Raw genomic sequence first — 17,356 nt, 5'->3', positions numbered from 1 at the left:
CATCGAGACATCCTAACACAAACATGCATCATTCACATACACATATGCAGACATACACACACACACACACACACACACAACCGCAACCGAACAACCCTCAATTAATAGCCTCAACACTGTCCAGCCTATCTCTCCATTTCTCTCTACCCGATCCATTCCCGTGCCATATTGTCATGTACATGTACTGTACACACATATACCAACACTATATTGACCTCACTACACTACAGTTGTCTGCCCATGGAGTCTGGACCAGCTGCCACCCTTTGGGAAGGTGCCAGGCCTCCTTATTAATAAAACCAAGCTTGATAGGATATAGGCAGCCGCCTCTCTCACTTTTGACATTCACAGTCTCCACACAGTCCATTTTTGATAAAACCACAATATATTTTTTTTTCGTGAATTGTAATACATTTACTTGAAATATGTGTTTGAATAAGGGCTCAACAATGGGAGAAATGTTATTATCATCATCACCCATATTTCAAAAATTTAACGAAAAGAGTCATTTATTTTTCTAAATATATCCCTCAACCCCCCCATTCATATTCTTTCGTTCTCTCTTTTTCTCTGTCCTGTTACATTATGCAGCAAGGCTTTGGCACGTCAGCTAAAATGGCTACCTCATTTTCTTGTCACTTTTCCACTCAGAAGCCCTGATTTGATAAAAAAAAAATGTATGTGATTAAGCACTGTGGTTGAAATCTATTTAATTATTTGGATGATCAGCAGCCATGGAAGATAAGGGACACAGCTGTCACGCTTCATTTTATTCCTGCATGCATCATACTGTACACTTTGAACACAATCTGATACCAATCGCGGCTTGAGTGTCTAATCTTTTAGATTTTTTACCCTTGCATTTTCACATTAAGCAACATTTTATTTTTGTAAAGTATGAATTGATATATGTCGTTTTGTAATTTTTTTTACTTTCAAAACAGCCATATATAAAATTGTATAAAGCCTTTATAAAATGCAGTAATTTAATTTTTGAATGCATTTTCCTACAGGCTACACTCACTTGGCACCACACCATGAGCATGGTCTTCACAAAACAGGTGATCAGGGCAACAACTGGGATCAAAACACAGTCTGACATGATGAAACCAAACGCAAAACACATGTCTGTCTCCCTTATAGCGCAAACACATTCAATGATTCTAAGTTTATCCCACTTTGGCACCATGTGTTTGACTGTGTTGCCAAAGAAACGGCAATGCCCAAAGGCCAGTTTAGCACCGCTTGGCCTCCCTCAGTCTGATTTAGCGTCAAACCAGTGTGTGTAGCCCCCCACATACACACTCCCCCTGCCTGTTTATTCCATATGCCGTATGTTGTTTCGCTATCTCACCCCTGCCACTGCCTGCACCCTCATCTCGCCGACGTGTCACTCTGTACAAGATGCTGACGATGGTGTATCTGTGTGCCTGTGTGTGTGTGTGTGCATGTGCGTGTGTGTGTGTGTGTGTGTGTGTGCCAGGTATACAGTGCAGCTTTTCAGCAGGGTTTGTCTAGGAACATCCGCAGCACACAACTAAAGAACGAAGCCCTGAAAAATCAATCCTTCACACACACACACACACACACACACACACACACACACACACACAAACACACAACACAATCTCTGGCTCTCTCTATATTTTTCTCTCTCTCTTCACGTATCCGAATCTGAATTCCCAAAATAGCTTGGCTTCACGTCACTCACTGGCCTCCCTCCACCATCACCACACAAACACCTACACATACTGTACGCGAGCGCACACGCATTGTCTAAGACACACAACTAGCACAAACTAGCCTGCAACTGAAACTGAATTATTCAACGGAGCTAGAATGCACAGCCAGGAGAAAAGGGGGAGGAGCGAAATGCAGAGGGAAAAGAGAGCAAGATAAACAAAAAAAATGTTTTCTTTAAATATAATCTTCTATTCAGTTTTCAAACAGTAAACACTGATGAAGACATATAGGCCTATATGCATACAGCTGTTGCCATCATGTCAATGAGCAAATCGTGCCATCATAATAATTGCCTGTCAGGTTCCTGTAGAAGTCATTTTCAAGCAATGCAAGGGGACATAACGACGGTAATGGACTTTGACTTAATAGCATTTGAAAATAGCATGAGTTTGTGTGTGCAGGGTCCTAGGTATGAATATTTCTATTGTGATGCATGGCCTAGTTGCTACACAGCACAGCAGCATGTTTCCATATTGATTTTGTATCCATTTCTCAATTGCCATATATGTTACAAGGGCACCCATCTGCAATATATCAAAGAACAGCTATAGCACAGTACATTTGTCCGATTTTAGAGCATCAATTTACAATCTGAGAACTGTGTAGCTTGTCATTTTCTTCTGCTGTGAGTTGTTCCTCCCCAGCATTGCATTGCACTTCCAGGCGCTTAAGACATTTATATTTTAATTATTTGGCAACATGTTAGCCATAAAACCTATGATAAGCCAATAGAATGTCAGTGCTCTGTGGATGTTATACGGTCTAAAGAGACTTCCCTGCTTGCCAGTGATCAACAATAAAAACTGCGTATTAAAGAAATGTACATACCTGCCTCCTTTTAATGACTGTAAGTTTCTAACGTAATTCATTTCAAAGATGTATTAAAACCTGTTAGAAACTACAAATCTTATTTTGGCCAAAAAAAGAAAGAAATTCCCAATTGTGTTCTCCAAAGTAAACTAAGTATGCTTCATATCTTTTTTTAGTTTACTATATCATTTCAAAAGTGTATTGTGTTGATTTAATTTCAGATAGTACATTAATTGAAATCCTGTATGCAGACGGGTTATAATATTTAGTAAAAGGAAATATTGGACTCAAACAGTTTTATATTGTGATGCGAATGGTCTGAAGGGTAAGAGCATATTTTTCTTATTACTTTCACTGAAGTTTTAAAGAAATGTGAAGAAAATATCAATAGGAAGAAATAGAATAACATGGCCAAAACAGAAGGAAACAGAAACAGAGAGAGAGAGAGAGAAGGAGAGAGAGAGAGAGAGAGAGAGAGAGAGAGAGGGGGGGATATTTAGATGTAGATTCCTCCTCACTACCTTGAACGACCTCAGTGTTCCTCCGCCTCTATGTAAGAACAATGTGGGAGGACAGACTGATATATTTCACACACACACGCACGCACGCACGCACGCACGCACGCACGCACGCACGCACGCACGCACGCACGCACGCACGCACGCACGCACGCACGCACGCACGCACGCACGCACGCACGCACGCACGCACGCACGCACACACACACACACACACACACACACACACACACACACACACACACACACACACACACACACACACACACACACACACACACACACACACACAACACATACAAACACCCACACCCAGACCATCACAAAGATATGTCAGGAGGATAGATTATTGAAGCAGAAAGTGGGAATTGTATGTGCTTGGTTTGAAGAAGAAGTTATGCTTTTAAATGAATGAAAGTTAACACTAGAAAAATACATACATAATGAAGACCATCTTACATGTACAAACTGTATTTTGGAGAAGAACAAAAAGTTGACACTTTCTTATAACCTCAATTTTGTCTTTAACAATATGCATGAAGTGTGTGCATATGTTTGGTATGTGTATGTGTGCGTGCATGCATGCAAGCGCCAGTGCCAAATCTGCCCGTAGGGACTCAGATCAATTCGCAAATGTATTACCAGACAGTCAAAGACATGAGGCAGGCAGATTGAGCCCAGAGGGCGGCACACACACACACACACACACACACACACACACACACACACACACATATGCCCTTGTTATTGCCAACAACAATTATGGGCAAAGTAAACTAAACAAGACGTGTAGCTGTCAGGATGTTGTGCAAAATATCCCCAACACTTCCTTTACATTCTAGCTTCAATGAAGTGGAAGTGGACAATTACAGAGGCAGGACAAGATGCAGTGGAGGAATGCGAGTGGAAGAGCCGTGTCTGGGAAGACAGAGAAATATAGAGAGAATGATGGATGGGGTTTGAGTGAAAGAGAAAAAGCCCAGGTAGTGAAACGTTAGCAGAGATGACAAAACTTCACCTCCTATCAGTCAAAGAGAGGCTAAATAAAGGGAGAGGAGGGGGAGAGAGAGAGAGAGGAAAAAACGGTGTGTTTGTGTTTTGGAAGAATGTGTTTTTGAGTGTGTTTTTGAATTGGTTGTTAAAAGAAAACATGTGTTCAGTCATATTATGGACACTCACACACCTCCCATTCAAACCATTACATTATGTGAATGTAACTTTGGTCAGAGATGGAGTGGGTGATTCTGGAGAACGCTTGTTGTCCAAATCCCTTATTGTCAAAATCAGTGAATGCCCTATCACAATCCTCTACCTGTCCATCTGATTTTAATACACATCCTAGACTCTGTAAACGGAAATATAAAAAAAAGGAAATGTAAAGAAAGTTGGCCCACCATAGCTAGCAAAATGCCCATTTAAAGGAGCCTAGGCTGTGTATCAACACTGGATTGTTTTCAGCGTATGTACGGACAGGTATCGGATCATTTCGACAACAAGCATTCTCCTGGATCGCTGACTCCACTTTTAAGATAAGGGGCTACGGTTAAGGTTAGATGTGTAGCTGTAGGTTAAGTGTCTAAGGAATCTAAGTTAATGCAATGTCTTTCTAAGTGACAAACACAAGTTCATGTGTGTCCTGGCTGCAGTGTAGCGCGGACCAACCCTTAGTGTTTTGTCTCTCTACCACTTTGGGTTAAATGATTTATATGCAGAGAGGCAGTTTGATTCTCTCTCTCTCTCACTCTCTCTCTCTCTCTCTCTCTCTCTCTCTCTCCATTGTTCCTCATTAGTCTAGCCCTCTCTATAATGTCTCTGTCTCACTCCCTGCTTTCTCTACGTCTGTCACTCAATAGTCCATCTCTCTCTGTTCTGTCTCTCTCCTTCAGCTGCATACAAGTAACAGAGCAAGAACTGATTGTTGTTACCTCATCTCTTTTCTCTCTTTCATTGTTCTCTTTCCTTTTTTCCTCCTCCAAGAAATCTTGCCTTAACACCACTGAGCACATTATTACAGACACACAAAACAGGCCTTCACTTACTGCATTTAACATCTGTACCTTATCAAATATCTAAAAAAAACTAACACAAATAAAACACTTTTTCCCTTCCTTTCACATTGTGGCAACATACAAATACAAGTAACACACACACACACACACACAGGCTGCACAATTCTGCACGATTCTCACTTTAATGTGAATCACAGTTTTTCTCTTCAAGAATTGATATCATGACTATCTCATAAGTCTTTTTTTTTACAAACACATTTACTGACACGGGGCGCCCTTAGCTCAGTTGGTAGGGCGTCCCCCCCATGGGCTTCGGCCAGCAGTGGACCCGGGTTTGATTCCAGCCCGCGGTCGTTCTCTGCATGTCACTCCCCTCTCTGCCCCATTTCAACTCTGTCTCTACACTGTCAATAAAGCATAAAAATGCAAAAAAAAAATCAAAAAAACTCCTATTACTGACACTTATCAACATAGAATGTAAAGTAACAGCTTTAGAACACATATAAAACCTAGCACCCAGTCCGTTTAGATAACTAACCAGTATATTTTAAGCTCCTTGGTTAAGAACAGACATCTTGGGGCTTCAAGGAAGAATGCTGGCAAGTGACAACATCTATTGAGTTGTCTGTGTGAATGATACATTACTAGTTAGTTTTGTTTTACATTGCATAGCTAATTGTTATTTGTATAGTAGCTGGGATTGTTTTGAAGGACAGAAGTGAACATTCAGCGGGACTTCAATGCATAGGGGAATATGAGCAAGAGAACGGTCATCATTTAGAAATGAGATTGCCAAGATATATGAATCGAGATCACAATTGTCTTACGATTAAAAATGCGCAGCCCACATACAAAATAGGCAGCACAAGGATGACAAATGAAATCAACGAATATGCACACATGACTAAACACAAAAATCATGTGCATGCAACGCACACACACACACACACACACACACACACTAAAAGAAAATCGGCTGATGTTAAGTCTGTGTATAGTTATCAGCTGACAGTTGCAAGCTGGAGAAAGGCCAATAAATAATTTAGATTCTGCAGTGAATGTAGATCACTGACTCTCCATATCCACCCAAAAGCACCCAGGTCCCTCTCTCCCCCTCTCTCTTCCTTGGTATGTCCCACTTTCTCTCTCTCTCTCTCTCTCTCTCTCTCTCTCTCTCTGTCTCTCTTAATCACCTCTATATACCCTAGCTCTGTGTGTGTGTGTGTGTGTGTGTGTGTGTGTGTGTGTGTGTGTGTGTGTGTGTGTGTGTGTGTGTGTGTGTGTGTGTGTGTGTGTGTGTGTGTGTGTGTGTGTGTGTGTGTGTGTGTGTGTGTGTGTGTGTTGTGTGTGTGTGTGTGTGTGTGGACCCAGCTCACGTGGTCAAACAGGAGGTGAGAGACCTGACAATTCTCCATAGGGGGGCCTGCTGGTACACAGAAATATATGCGCGTGTGTGTGTGTGCTGCTGATTCAGACACAGTCACAAACCTAAAATATGTTATAGAGTTGGTCCTCTTTGCAGTCTGTTGACACGATCAGGGAATGACACGTACATACGACTACATCACACCAATGTGCATTTGTCAGCAACTGTTCAGTGAAACAGCTGAGCACAGAGATAGAAAACTGGACCGTCTTAAAAAGTCATTCGATCTCTTATTGATTCTGGGTCATTATAAGATAAGATACAGAACTACCGGTAGGTGATTTGGGAGCTATTACTAACTCACAAGCACACAAACGACAGTAGTACATGAATACAAATCTCACAAACTAGCTAAATGGCAGCGCCTCATAGATTTGGCTCGATTAACACTGAAAACGTGGTCTTCTGCAGAGTATTTCCCCTTTTACACTATCATTTTGAAAGGGTCATTAATTAAGAAAACAAATGACTTGTATTATGTTTCATATTGGGTTCATTGTTGCTATAGATAGCGAAAACATTTATTGACTTCCTCTCCTTTTACAACAGCAGGGGAAAAAAACACATAAGCGTACGCTGATGACGCAGGCAGCACCATATGGTGTGTGTGTGTGTGTGTGTGAGAGAGAGTACTATATGTGTGTGGTGGTGAATATGTGTGCAGGTGTGTTTGTTTATGTTTGCGTGTTTATAAACATGCTCACGGGTGCTAAAATGAGTGTCCTGAAGGGGTACATACTATGATCTTAGCTGACACTTAATAGAATGCACTGGACCACATTTGGTACATTCACACAATGTATGAAACCTGATATGCATTTGAAGGTCAAACGGGCATTGAGGATCAAAGGTCAGTAGGACTGCAATGTGGTTTTCGTTTCTACAGTCCCTATGGGATGAACCATTTAGTTTCAATTTCCCCCCAGTATGGAACATCTTATTTATGAGCACGGTCAAATGAGATTCATGGTATACACTGAAATAGTGTTACAGAGTCCAAAAGGACAAATTCATAATACTGTACGTTGGTATGTACGTAATCTCAGCAGGTGATTAAGTATATGATCAACGATCTGATGGAAAACATACTGTGATTAGAAGGCTATTCCAAAGCATACAGTTTAGCATTTAGCATGATTGTATTTGACTCAACTCAGATGTACACTTGGAGATATAAGCTTAGCTCCAAGGTGTGTTTTAAGTGAAGCGTTGCTGACTGGGTGTTGCTTTAAAGTTATAGCCTACTCCATAAGATTTGTATACTGTATAGTCAACTGTCTGTTAGGTTCCTATCTATGAAATAGTGATTTAAAACAATGGTGATTGAGCATATGCCCGACTGATGAAAGTGCCTGTATTTGCTGCTTTTCCCAGTTATACTACAGGAGGGGTGACCTCGTATTTGCAGCGCTACAGCGCCGAAGGACTAGTGTGGGTACATTAAGGAAAAAAAAATCAGAGGAGCAAGTTATTTCTTTTTCCTTTTTTTGCATTTGAGGAAATAGTCGAAACATATAAAAGGTAGACCAGTTGAGAATAAAGTTGTCAGAATGGGGTCAACTTCTCAGGTCCATCTGATCAACTTAAGAGAGACATACTGACTGAGGTTTGAAGGTGAGTTTTTGAAGTGGTGCCTTATTTATTAGCTAAAAGCTGTATCATATCAATAAGGTTAAGCTTATTCTCTGCATTTTTGTAGAAATGCAAATCTACCTTCCCCCGTGCTTTTTTGTTGGAAAGAAGTGAAAAACAAAACTATAAATTGATTGTGACCATCGCGAAAAAAAAAAGATTTTTAAAGTTTCAGTAAAGAAAATAACTTTTCATAGGTTTTAAACACATAGAGAGAAACATTTCTAAACATGTAATTAGGTTGGTATTATTTCTGTAAATGTAAAGTACATGAGATCGGATTGTAAACAAAAACGTTTCTCTGTGTGCCTAAAGCTGAGTATGTTTACCATTCTCAGTGAGAAAGATTAACGCTGCTATCAACTCTGGGCACTATTTGTCTACCGAACGTTTCTAAAATGAAAATGGCTCCGTAACTTGCCTGACTTCTTCATTGCTAATTCCAATCAAACAAGCAAATATATGTCTATACTATACTCAGTGTATCTAAATGCAGCGAATAGTTATTTATATGGTAGCCTACTCCCATGGGTCCAGAGTCAGCTCACAACTAAATACAGCCGTAGGTCATAATGCTGCTGAATAGTGAATCCACTGAGACTTGTAGATGTGGTGAATCAAAAAAGCTATTCCAATCTCCATTCAGTGAAACATCAGTCAGTTCAATCCTACAAATCAACTGGCAAATCATCACCTAGTAACATGGTGACACAGAAACTGTGGGATAGGGTTGCTACTGCAGAACTGTGTTGTAAGAAGTTTTTTGGAAAAGGATTGAGGTTCAAATGCAGTGCTCACTATTCAGTAGGGCTGTGCTTAAATATTGATACAGCAATATATTGTGATATTTATTTTCGTGATATCTTTATCATATCGTCAGCTTCAGTATCAATAGTTTAGAGAAATATTATTCCGGTTTTTAGAAAGGTTGTGAACTAAAACCTCTGCTCATGTAGATGGCACAGTACATACTCGAATTGCAGGATTTTGAATTTGACTAAAGGTTAACGATTAATTAACATTATTACTTGATGTGATGTTTTAAGACCGCCCAGATCTTACACAGCAACGTGTATTGTTTTATTTCTCTTTATCAGTTGTTATATATTTGATGTATTTGCATTGTATATTGTGTATGTATTGTTGTTTTTGCTTTGCAATTGTTTGACTCAACATCATTGCAAATGAGGGTCACCCCTCAATTGATCTCTTGAGTATAAATAAAGGTTAAATGAAAAATGAAGTGAATGTATTTCAGCTCTGGTTTTACATTTTCATTGAACTATGTGGAATATTGCAATATATCGCAAAATGCATTGTATCGCAAGGTATCGTGATATATCATATTTGTTAGCCATGTGTCGCTATGCGTATTGTATAGGGAAGTCCCTGCCAATACAAAGCCCTACAATTCAGCACTTTAAAAGGCATCACATGAGAACAATGTTAGAGGATATACCGATAATATACGTATATATATTTTTTATATTTTTATATCCAAATGGCCACTGTATACCAATTGATGCCATCTTTCATAGAGGATATATTGCTTGGTGTCATTCTGAAGTGTATTCGCTGGCAATGCTTCAAGACACACACTTCAAGCACTACATTTGCACACAAAAAAATAGACTAAAGAGTAGGATTTTGATTCGTATCAATATAGCCAATGATAATCAATTAAAATCTCTTTTCACCAGCTACAGTATATCAGAGCATTCATTTGCTGTCAATTTGGATGGTTTGGATTGAAGCAGTTTACGTAAAAGCACACCAAGTGATGATACACTGAACATCTTTTGACACAGTCCACAGAGGTGCAGTGGGGTCTGGAGAAGTTACCTGAGATGACCTTATGATCGATACTGGCGTTGTCACTACACCACTTCCTGCAGAGTGAGGACTTCCTCAATGGACTCCAGTTACTGGAAACTGTTTCTAAAGACGCTGTGTTTTTTCTTTCTTTGGATTATCGATTGAAGGGAGGGTATGAAAACCGTAAAAAATAACATTTCCTTACGAAAAAAAATTAAAAATGTTTCCTTCTTCTAGCCTCATTAGCTTGGTTAGGTGTCCAACATTAAGCCACAGTGATATCATCTTTGTCTAAAAACGTACACAAGATTGTCCCCAATAGCCCACCAAGCTATAGATCTCACCATAGGACATCCATAATGTAAATGTATTCCCCAGAGAAGGGGGGATAACATGCTGTAGGTCCATCCAACAATTTATTGCAATCCAATGAACACCAACAACCACAAAGCACAGCCTCAGAAATGACCAATAAATTAAATCAACACCCTGACACGGACTCAACAAATATCCAACATTGTAAGCTTGTCAAAGGTATGAGTCATTGCGGTGCTTAAATCAGCTTATGCTAACTTGTTTTTTTTAATGTTATTGTATTAAACATTACTATGTTACTTTTGGAATTGTGTACCAGGAAGACAACGCAAATATCCGGGATATGGCAGACCTTTATAGATTAGACAAACCTCATTATTGAATCAAAAACAACTGTCATTAGCAAATGTATGTCCCAGCATTACACAATGCAGCACATGATACTAATACTGCTTATGTTTACAATGATAGTAACCTACAGTTCCATTAACTGCATTATTATCATTATTTACACTAGTGCTTTTCCTTATGTGATATGTCACCATGTCAACACGTCTGTTGAAAAAAACGGGCTATTGCAATTTGCCATACAAAACATGTTTCCGATTGCTTTGAATTCCGGATGCCCTGGATCAAATCGAGACGGTATGTAACTGGCATTTTTCTTTCCAGTATAGTTATTCTTACTCCATTTTGTTATTAGCATTAATGTTATTATAGCATAATAGCAAATTGTTCCAACTATTCTTTTTTTTCTATTTCTTTTTCATCTCAGACATCAATTAAGTTTCCATGTACTGTATTTTAACCATAAGTATAATAACAAGTTGTCAGCATTATTGTTCAAATGGAAAGCCTAATTATGACAGGTTGATACCCTTACGCATAAAATGTATCCCGACAAAAATGTCCAAAATGGCATCCTCATTTTAAAAACATTTAGTTTACAAGTAAGATGATATGCACCATTTGAAAACATGTCCTAATGACTGGTTTCATTTATAACAAATGTGCTGCTTAATGAAAAGTCAACATGGGAATTTGAGAGCTTTAGAATGACCAAATTACTCTTCGGTAATATCTAATAACATCAGATTTTTTTCCTGCACTCACTTTCTCTCTCTCTCTCTTTCCCACACACACTAACTCACACTGTCTGTCACTTAGAAAGTGAGTAGACATGATTCAGAACCACTCCAAGTAGCTCCTGCATTTCACTGGAGCAGTCCAATTAGTGTGTGGAGTTATGTCACGGCTCAAGCATCAGCACGGATCAATACAATCATTACTCCAATTTCCCCTCTTGTCATTAACACTAGCACAGAAAACTTTCTTCCACACAGACATAATAAAATACTGGAAATCACTTGGCATTTCTCACCCAGAATGCAATAGCCTATGAACTGCTTTCACAAAAGATGGAAATGCACGGGGGAAGTGCTGGAAGTGTAGCACTGTCACACTTGTTGTATACACACATAAACACACACATACACACACACACACACACACATACACACACAGTTTGAAAATGGTGGCACATTCATTCAGTGACACCTGCATCTTGTCTGATTAAGGGGAGACTCAAAATGGGGGGTGGGGGGTAGTTAAAAGGCTAAACTATACTCACACTAACATACCTGCTCTATCTCCCTCTCTCTCTCTCTCTCTCTCTCTCTCTCTCTCTCTACCACACACATCATATCTAGAAAGACACCTGCATCGTGCTGATATGGGAGCTGAGTGTGGTCACTGGAAGGACATAATCTCTCACACACACACACACACACACACACACACACACACACACACACACACACACACACAAATACCTGCTTATGTTCATCTCTCCCACACCTTTCCTCCCCTCCCTTCCCCTCTCTGCTAGGTGCTGGGCCTGAACTGCACATGCTGACATCAGCAACCAGCAGCGCCCCCTAGACACCCCTTCCCCCCAACCACTACTACCACCACTACCAACACCACCAGACACACACACACACACACCTTCCACAAGAAAAATGTATATAAAGCACCTTCAATGTGTCCACTGTGACGTGAAATTACTCACAAATGTCATTGATGATGATCAACAGCCTCATAAATAGGGGGGCGCTGGTACACGCTCTCCCTCTTCTTAATTAACTATAAATTACATATCCAGCATTCCCCCAGTCACCTCCAGTGGCCAGCTACCTCACATGGGCTGGCACTGATGTATGTATGGATCTGCTTGTACCACTTTTTGTCATTAGGACTATATACTTAAAGGACTATTAGGACATTAGGACTATATACTTAAACCCATAGAATGGGGGGGATGTGACCAATTCAACAAGATATAAGGCTTCTTCTTTTTCTGAAAATGAGGCCTACCTCAACCTCGGGCAGCAAGGTCTACAGTATAGTAGCAACAGCTTTTTACTCACTGTACCAATACCAGTTGGTCAAATAAAAGGATATGGCCATTCGGTGATCTTTTTGGCGTATTTTCGGACGAAGTTATCCTCGCTGAAAATGAATAGTGAGCGGTTGACGGTGAAGCAGTTCTGACGCACGGGGATGGGGTTATAGAGGGCCATGGTCCGGGCTCTCTGCGCCATAGACTGCTTGTACACCCGCTGGCCCCCGGGTCCTCCAGGTGGACCGTGTCCGTGTCCATGGCCGTGGCCGTGTCCGTGGGGCCCTCCTTGCCTGCTCCCGCCGCGGCCGCCGGGGCCCCCTCCGCCGGGCCCCCCGCCGCCGTACCTGGCCGGTGCCTCATTTTCGAAGCGCGCCATTCTGTGGACGCCGAAAGCCAATCTTCACGAAGCAACAGCGGAGAAGGAGACCAATGCTCAGCTGTGCGGCCACACAACATTACATCCCATCTGGATCAGAACGTTTCCTATGCACAAACGGGGTTGACTTAAAAAAAAAGACTAGTGCTGAAATAGCTGCACCAGGCGAGCAGTTTTAGGCTAGATGCTGGTTTTTAGCAGCAGAAGCGGACGCCCATGTACAACGTCTCTTCTCTGTGCGTCTCTGCCAAAGGGCCAATTTGTGGGTGTGAGAACATTAAATGTGCGGTCTTTCGGCTGACTGGTTTGCACCGTAGGGTATAGTGCCGAGGGGGGGGGGGGGGGGTGTCTCTCAGTCGTAGTCGGTTCTTATTATGTCCGTATGAAGCAGCTTATTTCGCCCCCAACATGGAATCATGGGGAGACTGGCGCGAGTTAACAACGTGAATGTTGCATGCTCTCCGTGGTTCATGCCTGTATCAGATCAGCGCACCACAGCCTCCTTGCACCTTGTGTGGACGATTTATGTCTTCACTCTCATGGCAGCAAGTAATGACAATGTAAACGCCTCGTATATCAAACAGGCCGCAATACATTAGATTGTCGAAAATAAATCTCAAATGAATTCACCACCCGTCAAAGGCGTTCCACTTGATTTTTTGGAAACGCTCGCGTTGCCGACGACTTAAAAAGACATTGGAAAAAAAGCTACTATTATTTATTTATTTTTTGAAACATCCGCAATGTTTGGCACAGTGTGTGGCAATAATGTGGCTCTCCTCTCTCGCCACCTTACAGTTCTTTCACCACCAGTGCGCTCTGACAAGCCTCGAGAACAGGAAAATTGTGACATTCGTTAGCAATTAGCGCATCTTATTTCAGAGTGCAGACTCCAGAGTAGAAAAGGAGGAAGAGAAAAAAATACCGTTTTCCTTTGAAATGTCAGTGTCATTGTTGTCGACAGAGCCGTAGATTAAATGATTTGTTTTCCTCCAATTCAGTAGAATCCTCGTATCGTTGCAAGCATCATCTTATCTCCGTCACCTGCATGCGCGCGGCCATCCACAAGCTGATCAGAGAGACACACACACGGACGGCGTCGTCAAAGGCAAGGGTATGACGGCCGCTTCTCTGCCGTCTTACACCTTCTCATGGTCTTGCTTTCTAGCCGTTCAAGATGCAGCAGCAGTGCCGAGAAAGTCCCTCACCATCCCCGCCCCGAAAAAAAGTCTATCTTTGTCCGCACTGATAAGCCCAAATGTCCTGGCAGCGCGTCTCTCTCTCTCTCTCTCTCTCTCTCTCTCTCTCTCTCTCTCTCTCTCTCTTTGGAGTAGCCTAGGGTAGAGCGCTCCTCCTCACGGCCGTATCTCTCTCTCTCTCTCCCTCTCTTTCTCTCCATCCAGCGGCCCCCCGGGGGAGGAGGAGAGGGACAGACGGACGCAGGGATATAGATGGATAGCTGAATGGATGGAGACACAAATGAAATACGGGCTATATTTCTCTGAAATTGAAAAACGGATCCTGTCAATAAATAAAAAATAAAATTAAAAATCGCATCGCGCACCAAATCGATGTGTAGCAGTTGTGTGTGTGGACTATAATGTTAGCCTGAAGGGTTCTGCAGCAGCAGCACATGACGCACGCAGCTTGTCTAACTTCCAGACGCGCACAGGAACCTTCTATTGCCTGTTAAATGATTAAGGTGCTCACTCAGTTAGACTGGACCTGTCACGTCGTCCATCTAATTTAAAATAATGCGTAAATAGCCTGTTGGCCCGGGCACATATAGCCGACATTGGCAACGGTGTGACTTTATCTGTCATTTCCTTTTAATTGTGTATTTCACTAAGACTTACTAAGTACGCTTGCCAGATTGTGTGTGTGGTGAGTTGTGGAGAGGCGGCGGGGTGTTGGCATCATGCAGCTCGGGCAAAGATGCAGAGCTGCATCCCAAGCTGACAATGACTGCGCGCGCACGGGCGCATGAGGAGAGTAAAATGCACGTCAAAGTGCGAGCGCGCACGACTAGGCTATGTGTTTGTTAGGGAAGGTGGATGGGGGGAGGCTATTCTTAGCAACAGACATTTGGAAATTAATGGACGAAGAGAGAGAGAGAGAGAGAGAGAGCTCTCTCCTCCCTCCCTCTCCGAAACTGAGTCGAGGATCCTCTCCTCTCATCTCCTCGCGGCTTTTCTCATAGCTCAGCCAAAACACTGACGGTGCCTGTTCAGGTGCGACCATATGCTTTGCGCTAGAGCCCAAGCAGCACAGCAAACATTTCCCAATGACATAACACAGAGGAAACAAGGGCAACGGTCGCAACATGCCGATGGTGAAGTGAAGAACTGCAATGTTTATTTAACGATGAAATGTCCAGACAGTATAGCCTAATTCTAGATGCGAGATTCCAAACTTGTCATTTTGAAGGCAACACATTTAACGGGTATGCTTTCAGCGAAACACATTTGAAACTGCAATCCTTAAATGGGGCTGCCACCTTAGTCTAAATACCAATTGTAATTCCAAATTGTACAGGATGCTTGTATAATGTATCTGGTTATGGAGAGAGGAGAAAGATGGCTGAGATAGAGCGCGTGCTCACATAAGCTATTCAATAAATGACACATAGCCCATACCGTAGGCCTACTGGTGCAACATTTAGCCCCGATGAAGAGGAGATGGTCGGCTGGTACTAGCCCACAACCTCACCGGACAACATTCTATTAATCTATTAAACGACCTAATTGATTGACTCCAGAAATACTAGCCTCTGTGAATGGGAAATGATCAGATTTAAGGGTGACCGGGAGAATTAGCCTCCCGAAGAGATGGAATCTGGAGAGAAACCTTGCACGTGCGAAATAATGGCGAATCGATACGAGCACGACCTTAAACACCTATCCGGTATGTCAAGGGGATCGTTTTGCTCTGTGTGTCCACTTAAGCGAGGTTTCCGGTCGCGAGAGCTGGACTGACCCTTCCACAAGGGCATGCAATAATTTTTTTTATTTTTTATTTTTTTATTTATACAGGTATATCCCATTGAGTCCGAAGAATAATACAAATCAATAACACAAATATTACATTATTAGATAGATAGATAGATAGATAGATAGATAGATAGATAGATAGATAGATAGATAGATAGATAGATAGATAGATAGATAGATAGATAGATAGATAGATAGATAGATAGATAGATAGATAGATAGATAGATAGATAGATAGATAGATAGATAGATAGATAGATAGATAGATAGATAGATAGATAGATAGATAGATAGATAGATAGATAGATATAGATAGATAGATAGATAGATAGATAGATAGATAGATAGATAGATCATTTTGCATTATTAAACCTTACCTACATGGGATGGATAGCCATTGGCTCAATACATACTTTTAAGTATTGCTGAGCTTAGCCAACTGCTAATAAAATAAGATCCCATTTCACACTGTGATTAAATGTATTTTACACTATAACTGATGTTGGTTCAACCAGTGGCTGTCTGGGAGGCACACAAATAAATAAATGAATGGAATAAAAAAAGGGCATGCTGCATGTGGTGGGGCACTGGTTACGATAGAGAGAGTGTCCTTTTGCATTAGTATAAATGATGATTAAAAAAAGAAAAATTTACTCCACAAAAACCTTAAAAGATACAAACGTAAAATAAGGGAAAAATGGTTTGCAAAGACATGCACAGGTTGTTGACTGTGTGCTGCTTGTTACAAATATTGGTAACACTTTACAATAAGGGTATATTAATTAACTGTTCGTTAATACAAAGTTAATGATATTAATGGTTAGTGAATGCATAGTTAATGCCTATTAAGCATTAAGTAAGCATTATTATGGGTTGGTTAATGCTTTGTTAACTAATGCTTAGTTAAGCATAAACTAAGCAAACAGTTAGTTAATGCTTAGTTTACGTTTATTAAGCATGTACTAAGCATTTATTAACAGGTAATGCTTAGTACATGCTAATTAGGCCTTTTTTAAGCATTAAAACAGTTAATTAATGTACCCTTATTGTAAAGTGTTACCAAAATATTCCATGCATACTATTGGTAACACTTTACAAAATGATGCCTTATTCTTTTCATGTCTGATTGACATATGAACGATTTTGCAATAGGTGTGTTAATACGGGAAGACTTCAGCGGATTGTTTCACACCGTGTCATCTCAGCTGTTTGGAACAAAATATGCAAAAGGCCGAAAATCTTCAAGTAATCCACTATGCAGTGATCACGTGTTTTTTTTCCTCCTATTTATTTTTAATAAATGTTTTTTGTATTTTAT

General features: G+C 40.9%; 1 protein-coding gene across 1 annotated transcript in view; it reads right to left on the bottom strand.

Annotated features, from left to right (window-relative positions):
- Positions 1 to 13,048, bottom strand: part of cacna1aa (calcium channel, voltage-dependent, P/Q type, alpha 1A subunit, a) — a gene marked incomplete at both ends in the record, with an annotated part of 85,352 nt that extends 72,304 nt beyond the window's left edge. Inside the window, one exon of the mRNA XM_080044792.1 lies at positions 12,732 to 13,048. Within this exon, the coding sequence (XP_079900918.1) occupies positions 12,732 to 13,048 (317 nt within the window). The remainder of the gene's footprint in view (positions 1 to 12,731) is intronic.
- Between the last annotated feature and the right edge of the window lie 4,308 nt (positions 13,049 to 17,356).

The sequence above is a fragment of the Ammodytes marinus genome (assembly GCF_949987685.1).
Source record: "Ammodytes marinus genome assembly, chromosome: 16".
In the NCBI taxonomy this organism is placed as follows: Eukaryota; Metazoa; Chordata; class Actinopteri; order Uranoscopiformes; family Ammodytidae; genus Ammodytes; species Ammodytes marinus.
Note: the sequence above shows the minus strand (reverse complement) of the source record. Positions and strands in the feature narration are given on the sequence as shown.